This window comes from Trichoderma gamsii (assembly GCF_001481775.2).
Source record: "Trichoderma gamsii strain T6085 chromosome Unknown Scaffold_33.2, whole genome shotgun sequence".
Taxonomy (NCBI): Eukaryota; Fungi; Ascomycota; class Sordariomycetes; order Hypocreales; family Hypocreaceae; genus Trichoderma; species Trichoderma gamsii.
The window spans coordinates 139,986-158,934 of NW_020171370.1; the positions used below are offsets into that span (position 1 = coordinate 139,986).

The 18,949-nt window shown below is 50.1% G+C and overlaps 8 protein-coding genes across 8 annotated transcripts; 2 read left to right on the forward strand and 6 right to left on the reverse strand.

Moving 5' to 3' along the window:
* Positions 1-269: 269 nt before the first annotated feature.
* Positions 270-1,550, reverse strand: TGAM01_v208183 (hypothetical protein; the record flags this gene model as incomplete). Its single annotated transcript, XM_018809471.1, has 1 exon — positions 270-1,550. The coding sequence occupies one exon, from the start codon at positions 1,548-1,550 to the stop codon at positions 270-272; it is 1,281 nt and encodes a 426-aa protein (XP_018657355.1).
* Positions 1,551-6,670: 5,120 nt separating this feature from the next.
* Positions 6,671-7,812, reverse strand: TGAM01_v208184 (DnaJ like subfamily B member 12; the record flags this gene model as incomplete). Its single annotated transcript, XM_018809473.1, has 2 exons — positions 6,671-7,209; positions 7,293-7,812. The coding sequence occupies 2 exons, from the start codon at positions 7,810-7,812 to the stop codon at positions 6,671-6,673; spliced, it is 1,059 nt and encodes a 352-aa protein (XP_018657357.1).
* A 967-nt stretch (positions 7,813-8,779) lies between these two features.
* On the forward strand, positions 8,780-9,254 carry TGAM01_v208185 (30S ribosomal protein S19; the record flags this gene model as incomplete). The annotated part of the gene is made up of 4 exons (XM_024550275.1): positions 8,780-8,822; positions 8,891-8,906; positions 8,976-9,158; positions 9,221-9,254. 4 exons carry the CDS (start codon positions 8,780-8,782, stop codon positions 9,252-9,254), a joined length of 276 nt encoding a protein of 91 aa, XP_024404982.1.
* Positions 9,255-9,553: 299 nt separating this feature from the next.
* TGAM01_v208186 (transcription initiation factor TFIID subunit 10) lies at positions 9,554-10,214 on the reverse strand (the record flags this gene model as incomplete). Its single annotated transcript, XM_018809475.1, has 2 exons — positions 9,554-9,958; positions 10,044-10,214. The coding sequence occupies 2 exons, from the start codon at positions 10,212-10,214 to the stop codon at positions 9,554-9,556; spliced, it is 576 nt and encodes a 191-aa protein (XP_018657359.1).
* A 650-nt stretch (positions 10,215-10,864) lies between these two features.
* TGAM01_v208187 (ER lumen protein retaining receptor) lies at positions 10,865-11,704 on the reverse strand (the record flags this gene model as incomplete). Its single annotated transcript, XM_018809476.1, has 4 exons — positions 10,865-11,358; positions 11,419-11,485; positions 11,557-11,615; positions 11,677-11,704. 4 exons carry the CDS (start codon positions 11,702-11,704, stop codon positions 10,865-10,867), a joined length of 648 nt encoding a protein of 215 aa, XP_018657360.1.
* A 1,040-nt stretch (positions 11,705-12,744) lies between these two features.
* TGAM01_v208188 (hypothetical protein) lies at positions 12,745-13,143 on the reverse strand (the record flags this gene model as incomplete). Its single annotated transcript, XM_018809477.1, has 1 exon — positions 12,745-13,143. One exon carries the CDS (start codon positions 13,141-13,143, stop codon positions 12,745-12,747), a length of 399 nt encoding a protein of 132 aa, XP_018657361.1.
* A 276-nt stretch (positions 13,144-13,419) lies between these two features.
* On the reverse strand, positions 13,420-14,431 carry TGAM01_v208189 (hypothetical protein; the record flags this gene model as incomplete). The annotated part of the gene is made up of 2 exons (XM_018809478.1): positions 13,420-13,633; positions 13,737-14,431. 2 exons carry the CDS (start codon positions 14,429-14,431, stop codon positions 13,420-13,422), a joined length of 909 nt encoding a protein of 302 aa, XP_018657362.1.
* A 3,330-nt stretch (positions 14,432-17,761) lies between these two features.
* Positions 17,762-18,646, forward strand: TGAM01_v208190 (hypothetical protein; the record flags this gene model as incomplete). Its single annotated transcript, XM_024550276.1, has 2 exons — positions 17,762-17,812; positions 17,873-18,646. 2 exons carry the CDS (start codon positions 17,762-17,764, stop codon positions 18,644-18,646), a joined length of 825 nt encoding a protein of 274 aa, XP_024404983.1.
* Between the last annotated feature and the right edge of the window lie 303 nt (positions 18,647-18,949).

Below are 18,949 nucleotides of genomic sequence, written 5' to 3' on the forward strand. Positions count from 1 at the left end.
GAATTTATTGTGTAAATTGATATGAGATGAGTCTTATCCTCTCTCACACTCTTCAAGTCCCCCTCGTACACTCACAAATGATTTATCCATCTTAACATGCTAATAAAACCCAGATACTGCGTCATGTTCCCTTCCATCTATGATGGAGCTACCACAACAAACAAACAAACAAACAAACAAGAATCAAATAAAAATTGAAAGCCTTATGCTCCTGCCATTAAGTAACGCCAACTGATGCAAATGCCTTTGTTTGTCTCTCACGCTCCTTTTCACAAGTTACGATCATTGTTCGGTGGCTGTGGTCTCTGGCACGGCCGCCATCCCTTTTCCACCGCTTCCACCGCCGTCGCCTCCTCCTCCGCCTCCTTTCGCTGCCTCTCCAGCGCCGCCTGCGCCAGAATCTCTCGTCGGCTGAGGCCCGCGCTGCTCATCTTGCTGTTGCTGCCGCCCAGCACAAACTCGCCGCCTGTCCAGCCGCCATCGTCTTCATGAACGTCTTCCTCTTCATCCTGGCCTGAGATGTGGTAGCGCGATGACTCGCCGATTGTCCGGCCGCTTGTCTTCCAGTCGGCTGCGTCGACCTCGCGCTCAATCTGGTGGCAAAGATCCCAAAACTGTCTGTCATGGGGTCCATGGACGTTGTGCGTGAGTTCGTGGCACAGAGTCTTCCGAATCGTCTTGTAGTCACGATATCCGTCGTGCGCATCCGTCCTCAGACGCAGTTCAATCACTTCGCCCTGATTGCGGTTCAGTCCCAGGATGCGTGTCGTGCCCTCGTGCGTCGACTCGGTGTGTGCCAGCGGCTCCATCTCCGTCAGCAGCGCCACCGTGAACTTGTGCTTCTTCATGGCTGCCTTGATGCCCGGATCTTCCTTGAGGCGCATCAGCAGCTTCAGACTGCGGTCCGGGTTAGGCAGCCCGCCCAGCGGCCGAACCTGCATAAAGGTGTATTTGAGATCTTCTGGAGATGCGGCTGTGCGGCGCCGGGTCGTCTTTGACTTGGCCTTGGATCGCTGGGCCTCGCGGGCGGCCTTGATCTTGTGCAGCTTGTGGCACATGGTCTGCACGGCCTGGACGTCGGTTGCGGTTGAGCCCATGACGGAGATTGTCTTGCCGGCGAGGTTCTTGACCGAGTACTCGGGGTCTTTGAAGGGATACTTGATGAATGGTCCCTTGGGCACCATGACTTTGATGTTCTGGATCGGGATCTCGAGGACGGCTTCGATCTCGCAGAATAGGTCCATGACGTTGTTGTCGGCGTCCAGCTCAAAGGGCAGCTTCTGGCCGCGATGCGAGATGGTGATGCTCACGGTCTCAACGGGGTCGGCGACATTGTCGTCATCGTCGTCCATGTCCGACTCGCCCGCTGAGGCTGTTGACGGCGCTGCGGCGTCTATCTCGATCGCTTCTTCATGGCGAATAGCGCTGCTGTCGACGTTTGTTGTTGATGCTGATGATGGCAGAGGCTGCTGCTGTCTCGTTACAGCATCGTTGATGGCGTCTTCGTCGTTCCGCAGAGGGTTGTTGGGACGAGTTGCGACATCAGTCATATTGGTATTGAGTGTGTTGTTGTTGGTTGGTAAAGACTAGATCCTTGTCTTTAAATAAAGCTGGGTTAAATCGAGGTCTGAATAAGTAAAGTCAAGTAAGTGACGTCAGGTCAGATCGCCAAATATATATGGCAAAATAGATATATATATCTATACAGCTACTGAGTAAGGTACAGATATATAAGGTATGGATGTATGATATGTAATAGATGGAATGCCTGAGAGGGAGGGGGGGTGTTAAAGAGTACGGCGACTTTTTGGTGATGACAAATGTAAAACAGCTGATGGCCCAAGCTATTGGATGCAAACGCCTCCCATTTATATACTTTGCCCTGAAGGGGTGGCATACGTACACCCGCTATCAGCACTCCGTATTTACGCGTAAAAATCGCAGAAAAAAGGGAGATTTGAATTATTAAAAGAAAAGGTGGCTCTCTCCTAAAAATAAGAATGAGAAACCCCCATGCCAGCACTGGATTATTCAGTTACTATCAGCTATGGGGTAAATCGGTACAGAGGAATATTCTGGCCTATAGGTACGCTCAGACGGCTCTTTCCAGGCTAGGAAATGCCACACGCTGCCATGCAGCAGGTGCATTCTGGGGTGTTCCTACCGCCCTGCTTGCTACTCCTGCGCGCCTTCCCCGTCGGAGCTTCGGGCACCTTCGGCAGCTGCTTGGTAATACGTCACGGCGGCCTCTGCCTTAGCCCCCCTTTTAATTTCCTCTTTAGGACAAGCCCCATCGAATGAGCCCCTCCCTTGCTTGCCAAGCCTTAAAGTTGTGGGCGGCTGCGCCACAGACATGCTTCCCCGAGATTCTGCCACGCAGCGGGTGGCTGATGGAGTGGCTAATGCATCGGATTACATACCACGGCGGAGAATTATCGGGTCCCTGCATATCCCCGAGATTTGGCAGGCATGTCATCAGCTGCACTGTACTGTGGAAAATTCCAGCAAAGCATGAGACCTTTTTCTGAGCAGCTCTTCCGATTCCGAGATTTTGAAACTTGGGCCTCGGTGGTTCTTCTTGGTAACCGCGGCTTAGACAATGATTTGCAATACTGCTGCTGCATATCGATCTCGAGCATCTAAAATTGCAAATACCTCTGCGCTGTTATACTGCCCGAGCGCACCGATACTATGAAACGTTTCCTTTGATTTGCCACCTCTTTTGGTGGCCGCCCCGGTTCCCGCCTGCCTGCCGTCCCGGATCACCGGGTCCCGGTCGATGATCCGCCGCTGCCACGATTTCGCTAATGCAGGGTCCGCCAAATGAATAGTAACCTCATTAAAACATCAGTATAGAGGGAGCTTCTGCCATGGGGGCGTGGTGATTGACTCTCTCTTGGCTCTAAAAGAGCTAGGCTGTGGCTGCACCTCGTAATTCGTATCTCCCAGGAACCATCATGTGATGGCTCTGTGCACACCCAAATCTCAGTTCGCCATGCATTATTACTCGGGGGAGCAGAGCTGTTGCTTTGGTGGCCAGAAATGACGTAGTTGCCTCCTGGGTGCTTGCGTGTTGAGTAACAATTTGCGTATTGAGGATCAAATACTCCGTCTTAGTCCGCGGTGTTCTGGAGATGTGAAAAGATACGAATACGCTCCTTTATGTCACTCACTGTGGTAGCCCTTCTCTCTATGCTACGTCGACTTACACATATATATCTTAGTGTCTCCTCTGCAACCTATAATCTCCCCAGCGTGACGCCTTGCGATCATGTGGTCTGAAGCTTCTTTCGCCTCGTCAACGCGAATACGCGACCCAACCAAAAGCTAAAGCCCAGTATTTCTCTCTGCCAGGTACACAATGCCTCGATAATACGACTTTGACTCCGCTGAAATGCCACTGCTCTTTTGTCAGTTGTGTCACAACGATTCCAAAGCAGAGGGCTATGTTAGACTAAGACTCGCTGCAAGATTCCGCTAAGCATGAGGCTGAGCAAAAGCTCGCTCAGATGCCGCCCTGCTGTGGCGCCATCAAGGAATCCGATCAGTGCGATTTTTCCTCCGCGGCAAATGCAGTCGACGTTAGAAGAGATGGAGTTAGGCCCGGCGTTACTGACCACCAAATCAACTACCCCATCTTTAGTTATGCGCTTGATTTCACATCGACATCTATATGGGCCGTATAATTGACACCCGTGACTAAGTAGCCAAGTTTCTCAATCTGCGCAAATTTGCCATTCGAGGATGAATTATTGGATGATTTTGATGCCGACGTCGATGAGAACAAAGAGCGCACATATGCCGATACAGCCAATACCTAGATGCATACAATTTAATACCTACCTATATATAGATAGGTACATGATGGTCAAGATAGCGTGAGAGCTACCTTCCAATAATGTGTACATTCCCGAGATGACTTCTTCCCATATCAAAGAGTCCAGCAAGCGCACAGGAAGATTCCCTGCAAACACTGCATACTTACCCGCAATTCATAGCGCACAGAGATATTAGTGCTCAATAGGGCAAGGCCTCGGGGAGGCTTCAAAACGCTGTGAAATTTCCCTGGTATAGCTTCGGCTATTAGGAATGCCTGTGGTAAGAATGGCAAGGCTTCGGGGGGGCTTAAAATGCTGTGAATTGGGGAGTAAATAGGTGAGTAACACCATGTAGTCATCAAAGCATATCACATCTCAAAGCTTATCTAAATGTGAACTTGCAACACCCATTAATGTGCATTCTTATTTCGTACTGTCAGTATGTTCAAAACTCTTGTTATTGTTCTGATACCAGCGTAGCTTCAGATGTACGTTCGATATAAAAATAATGCTGTCAAAACCAGCTTTATAGTCATATTTCTCAGCTTCACTTCATAAAATCCAATTCCAAAGTTCAAATCAGTCATTTTCATTCATTGATACCATAAGGTCACTCACATCATTTCGGCCCTCCAACCTCCAAAACACCCTCCTCCCAATCCCCCGTCCTCAGAACCCCCTCCGGCACAAACGCATATCCCACATTATGATACCTCCCCGGCGCATGCTCCTCAATCAACATCAAAGCATGATCGCGCGGGTTGCTCATCACCCCAAACGCCCCATTGTTATACTGCTCCCAGCGCCCAATAAAAACAGCCTTGTGCGATACAGCCTCACTGCTCTGTGGCACCACCTTCCATTTCCCTGCAGAATCAGAGCCGAATTCGCTTTCAAAAGCAGTAGACTCTTCTTCTTGACTTTGACCAAGTCTCACAGACGCCGATAAAGCGCTGAATCGGAAATACCCGTCATCGCTCATCGTCCCCTTTGGCGTATCCGCAAGCCTCCACCCCGAATCCATAACATCCGCAACATCCTTCAATCCCCCTCTCGCCTCCAAGACAGGCTTCCTAGAGGCATCCGTCTGAGGAAAAGCCGGCAAAGTCGACAACTTCGGATTCGGCACCACTCTCGTCGCAATAGCCAGCCACTCAGCGTGTTCTCCCCTCGCCAAAATAGCCTGCATCAAAGCAATCGTTGCCTCCAGCCGATCGTCATGGCCAAACTTGGTCGTATCCAGCGTCACTCCCATGATACCCATGATGCTATACACCGTGTCCACCGGATACTTGGCCATCCGCATGAACGAGCATCTCCAGATGGCCGTGTACATGCCCGTCTTGCCCTTCATGTCAATAGCATCAACGAGCTCCCTCATCTGCGGATGGCTTCGCGACCTATCGCCAAACATCCTAATCTGAAAATCAGGAGAAGGCTTCTGAATCGACTTCCCCGACCAATCAAGCATCTTAAACCCCGTCCCCTTCATAGCAGTCAACAATGTAAAATTCAGAGGCGCAACCGCCGCAACTCCCTTCTCAACCTCCTCAATCTTCAGCGGGAGATTCGACTGCAGAATAACATTCCCAAGGCCCCATTCGAAAATGCAATGCACCTCGGGCGGTGCAATCGCCTCCTGAAGCGTCCACGCCCTCGCCATCCAGCTCGTCTCCTCCGTAGGCGCCACAAGCCGCTGCAGCCCTCCCGGCGCAACGATGCACGTCTTGCAACTTCGATACAAGTCATACATGCGCTGAATCTGCCACGCCTTGTCATCCTCATGCGCCTGGAGAATGCATAGCGCGTCCAGCCAGATGAATCTGCATCCGAAATTCTCAGCCGCCAGCGAAATGAGTCTCAGCACATCCACAGAGATCGGATCAGCCCCCTCGGCGCCTTCAACGTGAATGTTCGGCAGCGGAGACTTCACATCAGGGTGAGGGGGGAGGCCGCGCCAGACGTATGATATGACGGCATACGGGTCTGTGGGCAGTTGTTCGAATTCCAGTACATGGATGGTAGACTTATGGGCGAGTGCGGCGACATCCAGGAATCGAAATCGGTATTTGGTAGCTCCAGTCAAGGCCAATGGCTGATCAATAATATCGCCGAAATTGATGTGTAGAATAGTTCGCCCTGTTGGATCTGCCATTGTTCACGGCTGACAACAAGAACTGTAAACTAATGAGAAGATTAGAGGTCAACAATGATCATAGAATAACGGGAAAGGGTGGCGATTATATACATCACATCTCCTCAATGTGCTCCTCCAAGCCAGACTAGCATATGCAGCCCAATGCTACTATCGCGGGACAATTGGCGGGGCTACAGCACCAGACCAATCACTGAGGCCATGACACCGTTTCCAAGGCAAATCTTGGTGTGGTTTGGCGGGTCTGGGCCATCAATAAGAGACATGGGCGAGACAAGAACGGCTAGAGCTCGTGATGATCCTCAGCTGAATCAATAGCCTCTTTCGACTTGCATGGCCCCCATATCTTGGTGTCAAGTAGACACGGCTCAGTCTCACTCTGCGTCAAGCCGAATAAATGAAAAGTCTTCATAAGGCATAATCTATCTTCCCATTGTCCTCTGCGTCATACATGTATATGATATGTGATCCGTCTCTTACATAGAAGCCTCGCATGCTATTCGTCATGGTCTACTCGCTCATGTCATGTCATACCATGCAAGTTTCATATTTCTCACGCCATCGTACAAAGAAAACGCCAACTCCCTGCCGCCGTTTCCCTACTGAGTATATAAAATATCATATCAACAATGTCTTTTTCAATGCTCGCGCTTCCTCCATTAATGCTTTATATATGTCTTTCGTTTGATGCGTCTCCTTATCGGCTCACGCCCATCTTCTCCAGCCTCTCGCACGATGGCATCTTATACGCATCGGCAATGGCCATCTTCTCTGGATCCTGGTAGAACCATCCCATAGCATTCTCCCTCAGCTGTCTTTTGTACAAAAGTTCACTCTCACACTCATTCCGTAGATGTCGCACAAGGTTGATCTCGGCTGTACGATCAAGCTGACTCAGTTTTGATTTGCTATACGAGGCCACATCTGCGGGTACGACAAAGTACTTGATGTTGAGATTTGGTGTGGTCCTGCCCTCGGTGAAGGGGGCCTGTGGGCTGTCGAAGACCATGCGTGGAGTGGCGGGTGTGGATGACGAGCCGCCGGAGAAGATGGATGAGATGAGTGGTAGGATGAAGAATAGTAGAATAGGGAGTAGGCCAAGCAGAGTCTGAAGGCCAAATGGCTCTCGTTCGGGTTGTCCTTGAGCCTCTCGCGGTCGTGCTCGGGGCCTACCACCGCCGAACTGGTGTACTCGAATGCCTGGGCCGCCGCCGAAGTTAAAGACGAACTGAGGACCTGTGTCAAACGCTTAATTGTCAGCACACGTTGCCAAACCAATATTGAAGTTATTGTAAGAAGCCGGTTCTCGTAGAACTCACCTCCAAAGCCTCCACCACCAAAGGGACCGCCTCCTCCGCCAAAGAACCGCGCAAACATTTCCTCAGGGCTCATCTCGTCGTCCCAGCCACCGCCTCCCGCCGCCGCAGCCTGCCGTGATCCGAAGCCCGAAAACGGATTCTGTGCGCGGGCGCTCTCAAACCGACTGTCCGGATCAGTGCCATATTTATCAAACTTCTCCCTCTTCTCCTTGTCGCCCAAGATGCCAAACGCGCGGCTGACCATCTTGAAGGCCTCATCGGCGTGCTCGTGGCCATTCTTGTCGGGGTGCGTCAACAGCGACTGTTTCCTGTACGCCTTCTTGATGTCCGAGTCGGTGCACGTGGAGCGGACGCTCTCGAGGCCCAGGATGTCGTAAAAAGCGGTGGCGTTGCATTTTCGGATACGAAGAACGGCAGCCTTTTGATCGACGGTATATGTGCGGCCTTGATTTCCCTGGTTGTGTTCGCGGTGGCGAGCGGTGCCGCCCGCGTCGGCACCGGAGGCTGAGGCTTCTGGCATTTAGAGTATTTTCTGCGATGCAGTGATGGAGGCACTGATAAGGCGAAAGTCGGTTCGAAGAGTCGAGGATGATGAAAAGGCGGAAGCGGTGTCGATATCGATAAGAGCAATGAATTCGGGAAAGCTGGGATGAATCGTCCAAAAAGCAGAAAGCAACAAGCAACTATTTTTTTTTGTCCCTCCGATGACAGACTGGAAGGTGGCTTCTTCCAGAAATGGGCGCCGGCAAAAAGAACAAGACAACCGAGACGAAGGTGAGCAACGCCCCAAGAAATTGAAAGACGCAGCAATGGTCGAGATATGCAACTCAATGCACTGCAATAAGGGAGGCCCCGCTGCTTGCTTCGTCTCTGGAGTCGCTGCTGCTGGTTCGTCGACGCAGCACGCAACTTGTGATAATGCAGTGAGCTGGCGCCAACCAGGTTTGGACTTTTGTCGAATGAGGGTCTGGCCAGAAGCCATTCAACACGTGATGCTAGAGTGATTCGAGCTACCCTAGACTCGCGACAAAATTGTGTGAAGATGGCACGGATAAGGCGATGCAATCATGAATTGGTCAAGAATACATGCCTTTTCTGTGAGTATCTGGTCGTGTAAAGTAGATTATAGTCTTGTGCCAAAGCCTGTGACATTTCACACTTGGCTTTTCTATTCAATTGAACCAGATGTCGAGATGCTACACCTGCGCTCGCTCATTGTACCACCTACACTAAATCGTCACCTACTGTGTTCTTTATCTCAAAGAATCATCCTCAGATACTGTTTTACCATAAATATCATTCTCTTCGACATGGCTCAGGTGAAAATCGCCAGTATCCAGCATCATCGTCGACATACACAGTCTCAACGCCGTGGGTCCAGCAAATGTCACTATCTACAATCACGTGACACAACCTCTCTTCAAGATTTCCTACCATCGCCGGTATCAACCACCAAGCCATCTTCCAAGATCGCAGCATAGCCCATCATGCAGCCCACAAGAGCGCTGTTAAAGCGTTCCGTTTGGAAGGGTAATTACCCAATTTACTATTTCACTCCAAAAATCTCGCCAATTGCTAACTTGACTGCTCTTTCCCAGGCCCAAACCTCGTCCCGTAAGGCAAAATCCGCCCCTCCGAAAAATATCACGAACTGTTTCAACTCACATATACTACTCGCTGCAGTCTCTCCATCGTCTGGCCCAAGGGACCCAACGACAAAGTCCCTCCCGTCCGAACACAAGCCCGCTCGGCGACTATCCTGCCCAACTTTGTCGGCCTAAAGTTTGAGATTCACAATGGCAAGGACTATCTGCAGGTGCAGATAACGGAGGACATGGTGGGGCACAAGCTCGGTGAATTTGCGCCGTGAGTATAACATTGGTCGGAACATGTGATTTTTGGAGGCAAAGGTGCTGACTGGAAGACAGGACGCGGAAACCGAATATCTGGGACAGGAAATAGATGGGATAGACGACATGGATGAGGAGGAAGGAAAACTGTATATTGTACACATATTTGTATCAACGCCGTAATGCCACGACTTTTTGCATGATTCACAATATTTGCACATTCAACCAATGACAAAAAAGGCAGCTTGTATTTGTATTCATGTTGGATCAAGCTAAATTAAGGTCCCGTAGGCCTGCCCAGAACAACCCTGTTTCCAACGCCATTATCCCCAACGCCGTATTAAGTTCCCATGCACTCCGCCCATCATGTACCTTGGCAAAAATAACATGCCAGTCTCCATCCATCTCCTTTCATCGGTAGAATTCGCTTCTCTTGACGTTGACTCCGTACTCCCCAACTGCCATACCCAAGTCCTCCATCGTCAATACCGTCCTGTTCTGGCTTCCTCCCTGTCCACCACCGCCAAAACCAGGTCGCTGAATTCCCAAAGGCCCTCCCTTGCCTTGTTCCTTGCTGTTTGGCTGACCCGACTGCTGTCCCGGGATGGGGAAACCCGCCGCCGCGCCTAGGGTGCCCATCGGGTTGTTGGTGTTGCTTGACGCGCGAATGCGGCTGTACTGGTACGCGTCGGCCGCGACGTCTGCAATAAACTTTTGCGTGGCGAGCGCGAGGAGACGAGCGAGACGGGGGTCGGTCTGCGGTGGTGGAGGAAGACCGGCTTTGGTCATGTAGTAGTGCGTCACTGCGTCGGGAATCTGGCAGCGAGTTAGCATCTCGAGTAATTCTTCATCACCAAGAAATGGCAATATTCCTAAAGCTCGACAGAAAATAGAGACATACTATAGGAGCATAATCGTCAATCTTGTTGAGGAATTCGCGAAGAGAAACGTCCTTTCGCGTAGGCAGCTTGCTCAGATCCGGCGCCGGGGCAATGGGCTCAGGGACAGCGTCGCTCGGCCCATTTTCTGGGGCAACCTGCTTTTCGATATTTTCGGGTGCGTCGCCGTCCATGATGAATTCGATAAACGGGTTAGATTGATGCACAAAACCAGTGGAGAGTGTTGCAGATGAAATGGTAGAGAGAGTTTACGCTTTGGAGGATGGCGAGGTTGATGATGGATATCGATCACGTGATGGCTGTGTTGTTGATGAGCTGCCTCTCACATGGGAGCTTTGCTTGTAGGAAAATGGCCATGCTTGCTGCTTAAATCTCAGATTTCAACATTATTTCCTTTTAGCAGTTGTGATTATCAACTACTGCTATTACATACATCACGTTGCGCATTTTGATCCCTTCATCAAGCTGGGAAAAAAAAAAATTCAATTGATTGCCCTCTAATTTTTTCTTGTCCACAACATACATGGCCCAGACTCGTAAATCCTCATGTTAAGAGATGACGCCAATTCCCTTATTGCCGTCAAACCGAGCACACCATCAAACGCCGCCAATGCAATCATTTACCCCCTTGAACACTCAATTTTGATCTAGTACATTTTCCGTAGCTGTAGAGCTCACTCTTTCGCGGCCATTAATCACAGGTATAACCTCTCCAAGAGGCTTTACCGCTGGCCATATCGTAGGGTGATGTTTTCATCCGGACGAAACCACAAGGAACACATCTCCACCCTCCTTTTATGTAGAGCCGAGTGAAGCATGCGCCTTAGACAGGCAGCTTGAACTTCTTGCCCTTGAGGACCTTGTTGTAATAAATGTAGAAAAAGTCGCTGTAGAGAATCGTCTGAATAATACCGGCGACAATGGCAATCCAGTCCACCTTATGCTTGGGCTCGGCGATGTAGCGGTAGATCCAGTTGGGGATGTAGAGGGCGCGGTAGATTCCGAGAGCGAACAGATAGTTGGCCGTGATGGTCTCGGCCTCGCCCGTGCGCTGCAGCATAAACAGCTGCGGGAGAATGGCCACAGCCTCCAGCCAAATGGAAAAGGCCCACAGGATCTCGGACGGGGTGTAGTGGTACGGGAAGATGAGGGCGAGAGCGGCGGCGGCGCCGAGGAGGTACTGCACGCGGAATGTGTCGGTGTTGATGTCGTTTGTAGGCTTGTAGGCGTTGGTCATGAGGTAGATGATGTAGCCCTGTGAGCTTATGAAGAGGATCTTGAAGATGATGTTGTAGTAGCTCTCCGTCGAAAAGAGATCTGCGCCGGGTTAGCTTGGCCCAGCCATTGAGCGCTTCCAGTGGCAGCCGAGCTTCATACCAAGGTATCTGGTAATGTAGACCAGCAGATACAGTCCTTGCGACTTGAAGGAGATGCCCGAACAGCTCTGTACGGCGCCAAGTTAGCGATGCTCGAGGTATGGGATATAGGGGCGGGGCATCAGAGGAGGCAACGCACGTTGAGCTGCACCATCTTGCGCAGCAGGATGAGGATACTCGCTAAATGCGAGAAATCCGCTGTTGGTCAGATGTCAGCGTTCGTCGCTAGCGATTCGGTCGAAGCGTATTGTCAACCTACCAGCAACGCGAAAGATGTTTAGCGGCATGTTGGCTGCTTCTATGCCCTGATGGCACCGACAAGATGCTGGATTTCGAAAAGCGCCTGTGGTACAAAGAGAAAATAAAGCAGCTAGGATCGAATCGACGTTGCGCGATCCGGCGTCGTGTCGCGGAAGGGCTCAAAAGATAGACGGTAGTTGAAAAGAACAGTGGACGACGAGGCGATAAGATTTGGCGATGCAGCAAAGAGGACACGACGCGACTGGCATGTCATTGGACGAGCGACGCAGCTCTAGGGAGAAATACAGTATCCTTAATTAGCATTCGCACGGAGATGACCAGCATAGCGGAACGCATCTGCCGTGCTTAAAATAGCAATGCAGGCCCCTTGACCCCTGCCCTGGCGGTGTTTTAGTGAAGAATGAATATTTTGGTGATTCTATTGATGCGTGTTTCGAAGTGCGCATCGTGTTACAGGCGCAAGGGTGACGCTGATGCAGATGTGCGCACCAAATATGCAATACATGTGCTTTTACAAGACAGTGTATGTTGGATACGGTATGCATTTTCGATGGTTCACTTACATAATCGAAAAGTCCCTGCGGTGACATCATTGCATCTTCGAAGAGTATCTCAGATCGTTAGCAATAAGATGTTCAAAGAGAAGCATTGAGCTTGTCTACCATTTTCTGTGCATAGAGGCGATTAGAAGAATAAAAGGGAAACTAGATTTACTGTCTTGAGCTATTAACAACAATATTGACTTCTAGACTACACCAACAGCAATCCTAGGCGCTGCTGGAATTACATTCTTACATCTTCTCAGCAGCTCCGCGGTCTTTTGCCCACCAATGGAGCCCCTTTACTGACATCCCAGCGCATCTTCCGCGCCCACAGATTCACAACATCGACCGCTTCATTTCCGCCTCCTCTGGGTCCCAAAGCCTCGTAACGCGCGTCCACTGATTGAGTCCGTCCTCTTCATCTCCTTTCATGAATTCCACCGTGTGCTCGCCTTGCACTTTTCGCCCTTCCACTCAAAGTCCTTATCCTGGACTCGCTGGCGCATGTCTCTCACAATGTTGAATTAGGGCATCGAATCTTTGGAGATTGACGGCAGTGGTGGCTGGAAGTTCAATCCCATGACAAGCGGCATGCTTCCAGTGGCAGTCGGAGCGTTCAAAAGCGATGCTACAGAGTTGCCGTTGAGAGCCGGATCTGTGGCGGGATCACACTGGCCCCAGAAGTCCTTAGGGACATTTCCACAATCGGCGTAACAGCTAGCGATCTTCTCTTCTTTCGTCATCATTCCATGTCCAAAGATACGTGGCGCCGGCATCCTGCTGAGCGATTTCGACTTTAATCTTTGAACCGAGTTGTCTTCGTTGGCGCATGGGGAGTGCAAAGATGGGCTTGTCCTCATCCTTGATCGGAACTTCAAGTTCATGAAGTCGCCTTTTTGGTCTATTGTCGACGATTTTGGCATATTTAAAGCAAATCCAAACGTGATTGAAAAGTGCAATTCTCCGACAGGTTCTTGAATCCAGGCACCGGCATTCTTAGATAAAAGCTATCAGGAACGTTGTTATCTGGAAGCAAGCCTGCTGAGCAATTGAAAAGGAAGCTCTCAGAAGTCTTGTCCTCTGACACTTTATTATTGGTATCGTCCTGAGCTTGAACATCAGCCTAATCACTTATCATGGGCACACGTGTTGCTGCAGATGCTGCACTCTTCAGAACCAACGCCTTGAAGTTTCCAGCGTCAGTTTATTAGCATGCCCTCGGTCAGCGCAGCACTGCGGTCGCCAAACTCAATATCGAAACCAAAGACCCAAAAGTCGACGTGCACTCTGCCAGCCATTGGCGGACCCAACACATTCAGACGGGCACCAATCTCGGCATCCATGCGGCTGGTGACGAGCCACAAGTCGAGAGTAAGTCGGACGCCAAACTGAGACGCCCCCGTCAACCGCAGACTTGAACGGACGAAAGTTTATGAGAAAGTCCAGGAAGGCATCAAATCAGGCTGTCAGAGGGCCTAAATTAAGAGTCGTGTTAAGCTTTCCACAACCCATATACATGCGTGCCGTCATGGCAAGATAGGCTTCGCCCGAGATACGCAGATTATCACTCAGAGACCATGCTATACCGAGACGTGATGGCACAGGATAGGCTGTGGGCACCACAAAGGCCTGATGGCAGCCGACCAGCGTGAGAATAAAGTCTCCTGTCTCAGCCCACGCATAGAGCGCCATGCCGCCTGTCAAGTGGCAGCTTTCGTGCAATACATAACTGCGAGGCGAAGGCTGAGCGTCCAACTGGAATTTACCAGCAGCCGGATCAAAGACACAGGCAATGCCCAGCTCTGCATGCGCAAATTTGAACTTGGATTGCATACTAGGGGGATCGACAACTGCTACGCCAAAGATAACGAGCTGTATCGAGGAATTCGTGTTGACGACAACTACTGCATCCACCGACAGCGGAGTAACAGCGGTTGCTTTGAGCCTAGCAGCGATCCAAAAAAGGCCTTCGCGTGGAGTGAACCATGGAATTACGTCCGGAGGCGGCCATAATACGGCTTTGAGCGAAGCTAGGGGGCCATCAGACGTGGGAAGCGTGTTCGACGGTTTTGTGAAGAGAAACCCAAAGACAGTCTCAGCTGTGGGAAGGCGAATTGCCGAATTGAGGCCCACGACAGCTGTAAGACCGGAGAAATCTGCAAATCTAAAGCTGAATAACGGACCGTCCAGCTTCAAAATGACAAATACCATGGTGTAGGTCTCTTTATTCATTGGAGGCTAGTCCTCTAGAGTCATAAAATTAACATCATCGACGTTGTCAATGTCAGAGATCCGATATATGGATGACCTTGCTCTATGATGGCGGCACCTAGATATTACAGACTCTACGGCTGGCTTCTTATACCTCGACGTAAACCCATAGCCTGTAACTTCCATGGATTAAAGGCTAAGATGAGATCGCCGGTGTAGAATGTAGAACCAACCATCTTTGTGCAAGCGAATCTGCTAGCAATCGTTACGGGAGGATGCTCAAACGAAACCAGTTATCCACTAAGCATAAATTTTAGATTCGAGACTGGTAGTGAACCAGATCTAGTACTCTCGACCATCACCGTCATGAGCGGGACGGTCTTTTCTTGGTTGAGAAGATTCTAACAGGGCGCTGATGCTAAAAGACTTTTTGCCGGCTAGCGAAATTCATCTATCTGTTCGAGCCATGATTGCAGACCCATTCTCACCCATCCACGCCTAGTCTGGTATTTTCCCGGTCAAAGAAATTACCCTTGCGCGCTGGACCTGGCAATCGGCGCTTTCAAAAATACAAGCCTTCTTCCACATGGGCCCGCTCATGATAACAAACGATTTGCCTCCCAAGTTCGACTCAAACCGTGAAATTGCATCCAAAGAGTCAATTCCGCATGAGGAGGGTGCGATTGTCTGACCGGGGTGAGAATTCACTAGTAAGTCTAGCCGTATCGTGATGCCTCGTTCTACACCTTTAAATTTCTACTCTTTAACAATAGCATGTGAAGACGCATGAATCTAGACGGAGCTGTTATATCTAGCCCTTGCAACTAGTTATGCCACCGCTGCAATTATTGAACTTCTCTACTTATTGAGTTTAGCTACGACTCGAAGGCCTATCGTTAGTGTTATTGCTTGTAAGAGTAATTGTGATTTATTGGCTTCGATCTATTTCCATAAAATGTTTCCAATATCTTCTACTTCCTCTGCAAAAGCTGAATACCACTTACACATAATCACAGGTACCCAATCGGGTAGAGCGGTACGGGCCGTAAAGTCCATACCGCGTGAGCTTTAATCGACGCACTATCTCTGCTCTGCTTAATGATCAAGGAGGGGTTGGCGGAGTAAAGTCTAAGCCTAAGGGAGAGACTAGTGATCTTAGTAGCGAGCTGAACGATTGATAGTTTCCAACATCCATGTTAGCATCCTTCTTGGCTGTCTCTTAGAAGAAGAAAAAAGCTCTGCATTATTGATACTGCGGTGAACTAAACTGAATGTGAGCGCCCTGGACGCGCGACTAAAGGGAGCTGATGATTCCTTAGCTGCCTTGGAAATGGCATTATTGGTTGACCATCGACCGGCGACCAGCTGGAACTGGGGCTGAGGATGCCAAGTGATAAAAGGCTAGTTAGAAGTATAGCATGAACAAACTGGCTGCCGCATTGAAAAGCTGACGGATACGGAAACTATGCCCAGCACCAGCCCGACGTCTCATCTATCCTCAATCTTAGCGATGTTCTGTTGTTGATCTCGCTGTGCTGGTCAAGTATCTAGCACTCAATTGCACTGCCTTGAAGCTCCAATCTACGCTTCAAAATGACCTCTTCATATCGCAATCTTCTCCATCGACACACTCAGCGCGTCCTCTCCGACAATCTTCGCCCGCTCGCCCCAGGAGAAATCCGTCTCTACTCTGTCGACGAACTTTCTCTTAAGGGCGGCCTTCATCAGGTCAAAGTCAGCCAAACAACTGAGGCGCCAGCAGACCCCAGAGATTCTGATCAGGATTCCCAAACCGACGCAATTGAGGCCATTGAGCAGGCTCCCATTATCGTTGCTCCCCGATTTTCACTCCAACGAGGAGCCGTTGACTTTGTTTTTCCCACGCCTGGGACACAGGCAGAACATACAGTTCTGCCTCACATTGTTTTTACCGACCCGTATTTACCATGGATTAGAAGCCCATCAGCAGCTCATGTTCCTTCTGACGAAGGCAAGAAAACAGATCGAAGTCGAACCACATGGCTTGCCCTGATGGTCTTTTCAATGGAAGAGCTGCAAATGGATCAATCTGACATTGATAATATCATGCGCAATCTGCCCAGCGATGAGAGCGCGAAGCGCGAACAGAGCGAGACGGGCGCTCTGCGGATGCTTGCTGGTGATACGCCCAAGTTGAATGGAGTAATCAACACGACTGCTTTCAACAAGACTGCAGATGCCAAAGACACGGCTGAGCCTACTGATGTGGTGGTGCTGCCAGGCCAGCTATTCACAGCTTTGTTCACAGAGCCAGGCGGTGATGGCAGCAAGCTCAATGTGGCATCTTACAAACACATGGCTCATGTGAGGCATATAGCAACAGGCGGCATGGCAAATGCTGGTTCCAAAGATGGCCATGCGCTATTCAGTATCCTCATCAGCCGTCGTACAGGTCTAATCGACTCCAATCTGCCCACGCCGTTGGTCGTTCACCTCTTGTCCCTTGTCTTTGACGAGAAGATGCCCGTTCCTACAGCCAATGATTGTGTAGCTATGACAAGCCTCCATAGTTGGACTTATACCTGTCTTCCATCAAAGAATGGAGCCGGTAAATTTGAACTTTTGACTAATCCAGAAAAAGAATTGAACATTTTGCGGACTGGAGACAATGCTAAGCCTAAGTCATTTGTCTCTAATGATGCATCGGAAGACTTATCCATAGCTGATCTTGTGAAGGCCCGGCAGGCTGACGGATACACGCTCTCTCGCACCCGCACAGTTACTGGAGAAGTAACTGCTACGATACTTCGCGGGCCTCTTGTGCCGAGGCGGGTCCAGCGTCCGCTACGAGATGGCTTTACGATGCAATCAAACGACGGCAGTGATTTGGGAATTTTCGATAACAAGCTTAGCCTGCTTGATACGACCTACTCGAGTGCCTGGCAGTTGGGCAAGACGCTGGCCATGGCAGATGGGTCCTTCTGTGTTGCCCTTGCTCGATTACGGAGCGCAGTGCATGGTCGTGGCTTGGACAGTTCGGACCAAGATATTCATGCTCTCTTCCGAGACGACGGATATGGTCCTCGCACAAAAACAGCGGATAGTATGGTTGATCTGGTTCAAGGCCTTGTTGATATCAACGCCGGCCTGCATGCATCTGGCGGTGCCGCGTCGTCTCTCGCTCGGAACCGGTGGTACCATCAAGATGAGGAGGAGATATCCCACAAGAGCATTGATATGCTCTCACAAAACTCGCCTCAGATTTCAGCCCGTATATCGTCCCACTCAGACGCAGCAGGTCTCACGTTCGCCACGTCAGATAAAACGGGCATCATATACAACGAGTATAAGATGCCTGCTAGTCCGGACTATGCCTACATATACTCATGGATTCTCGATAAAGTACATCTTGCCAATGTGCCTGCTCAATATCTCATACCTGACCCTTCATTTCTCCCGCAGGAAACTCTTCGGTTTTTCTTCATCGACGAAAACTGGATTGATGCGTTGATCGACGGGGCATTGAGTCTGGCAAACCACTGGGGCTATGCGCCAGACATGGACAAGTCGCGCACTGCTATCAAGTCTGCTATTAATGAGCGTCTACGAACCCCAGACGAGTCTCTTGGAGGCTGGCACATTCCAATGCCTCGATACGGATTCCTATTACGCAGTCAATTACTTGCCCAGTTCCCAGATGTTGCAGTCGAAGTTGTCTTCTCAGAGACTCGAAGTGAGCCGATATCGAGTACTGGAGGCAACTCCAGTGTACAAGCTTCTGAGAACACGCCTCCCAAGCAACCTATCCTTGTTCAGAAGCGACTTGCTCCGGATACAATGTACTGCTTATTCGATGCCGCGCCACCAGACCTCCGCCGCATCATCCTCAGAATGCCTCCACATCAACAGTGTTTCAAAATTGGACAGACACTGACCAACGAGAAGCTGACAGTGCCGTGGAAGAAGCTGTATACGACAACAGAGAGACCGAGCACTGCTCAACCAGGCGATACACTTGGCTCTATCGACTTTGACCGTATTGGCAAACCAGCGCCCATTTTTGATTGGAGTCTGCGCACGCTTAACCCAGAGAACTTTGCAACATTTTTGGTTAATCGTGAGCGTCAAGGGAGAGAGGAGGAGTTCTCTGATAAGGAGCCAACTTCAGCGGTGCTTGGACTGCAGCTGAACAATCCAATTCTTGAGCTGGATATCGGTGATTTATCTGCTCAATAGCCGGGGTAAGATTCCGTTGGTCTATTCCAACTATCAACGCCGTCTCGACAAGAGTAGGCTGCCCCTTTACTCTCCTTTCCATCGCAGTATCAGGTAGCGAGCGAGTTCATTAGGCGCCCTCGTCCGCCATCACCTGCTCAAGATGCCCTTCGTGATCGACATTCTTGCTTGAATAATCCATAAAACGCGCTTACATTGAGAATTTCATTACTCAACCGCCAAATGACAGGATCATCATTCATCCTCAGTTACTATCTAACATCAACATCTTAGTCTCACCCTATCACCTGAAGTTTTTTTTTT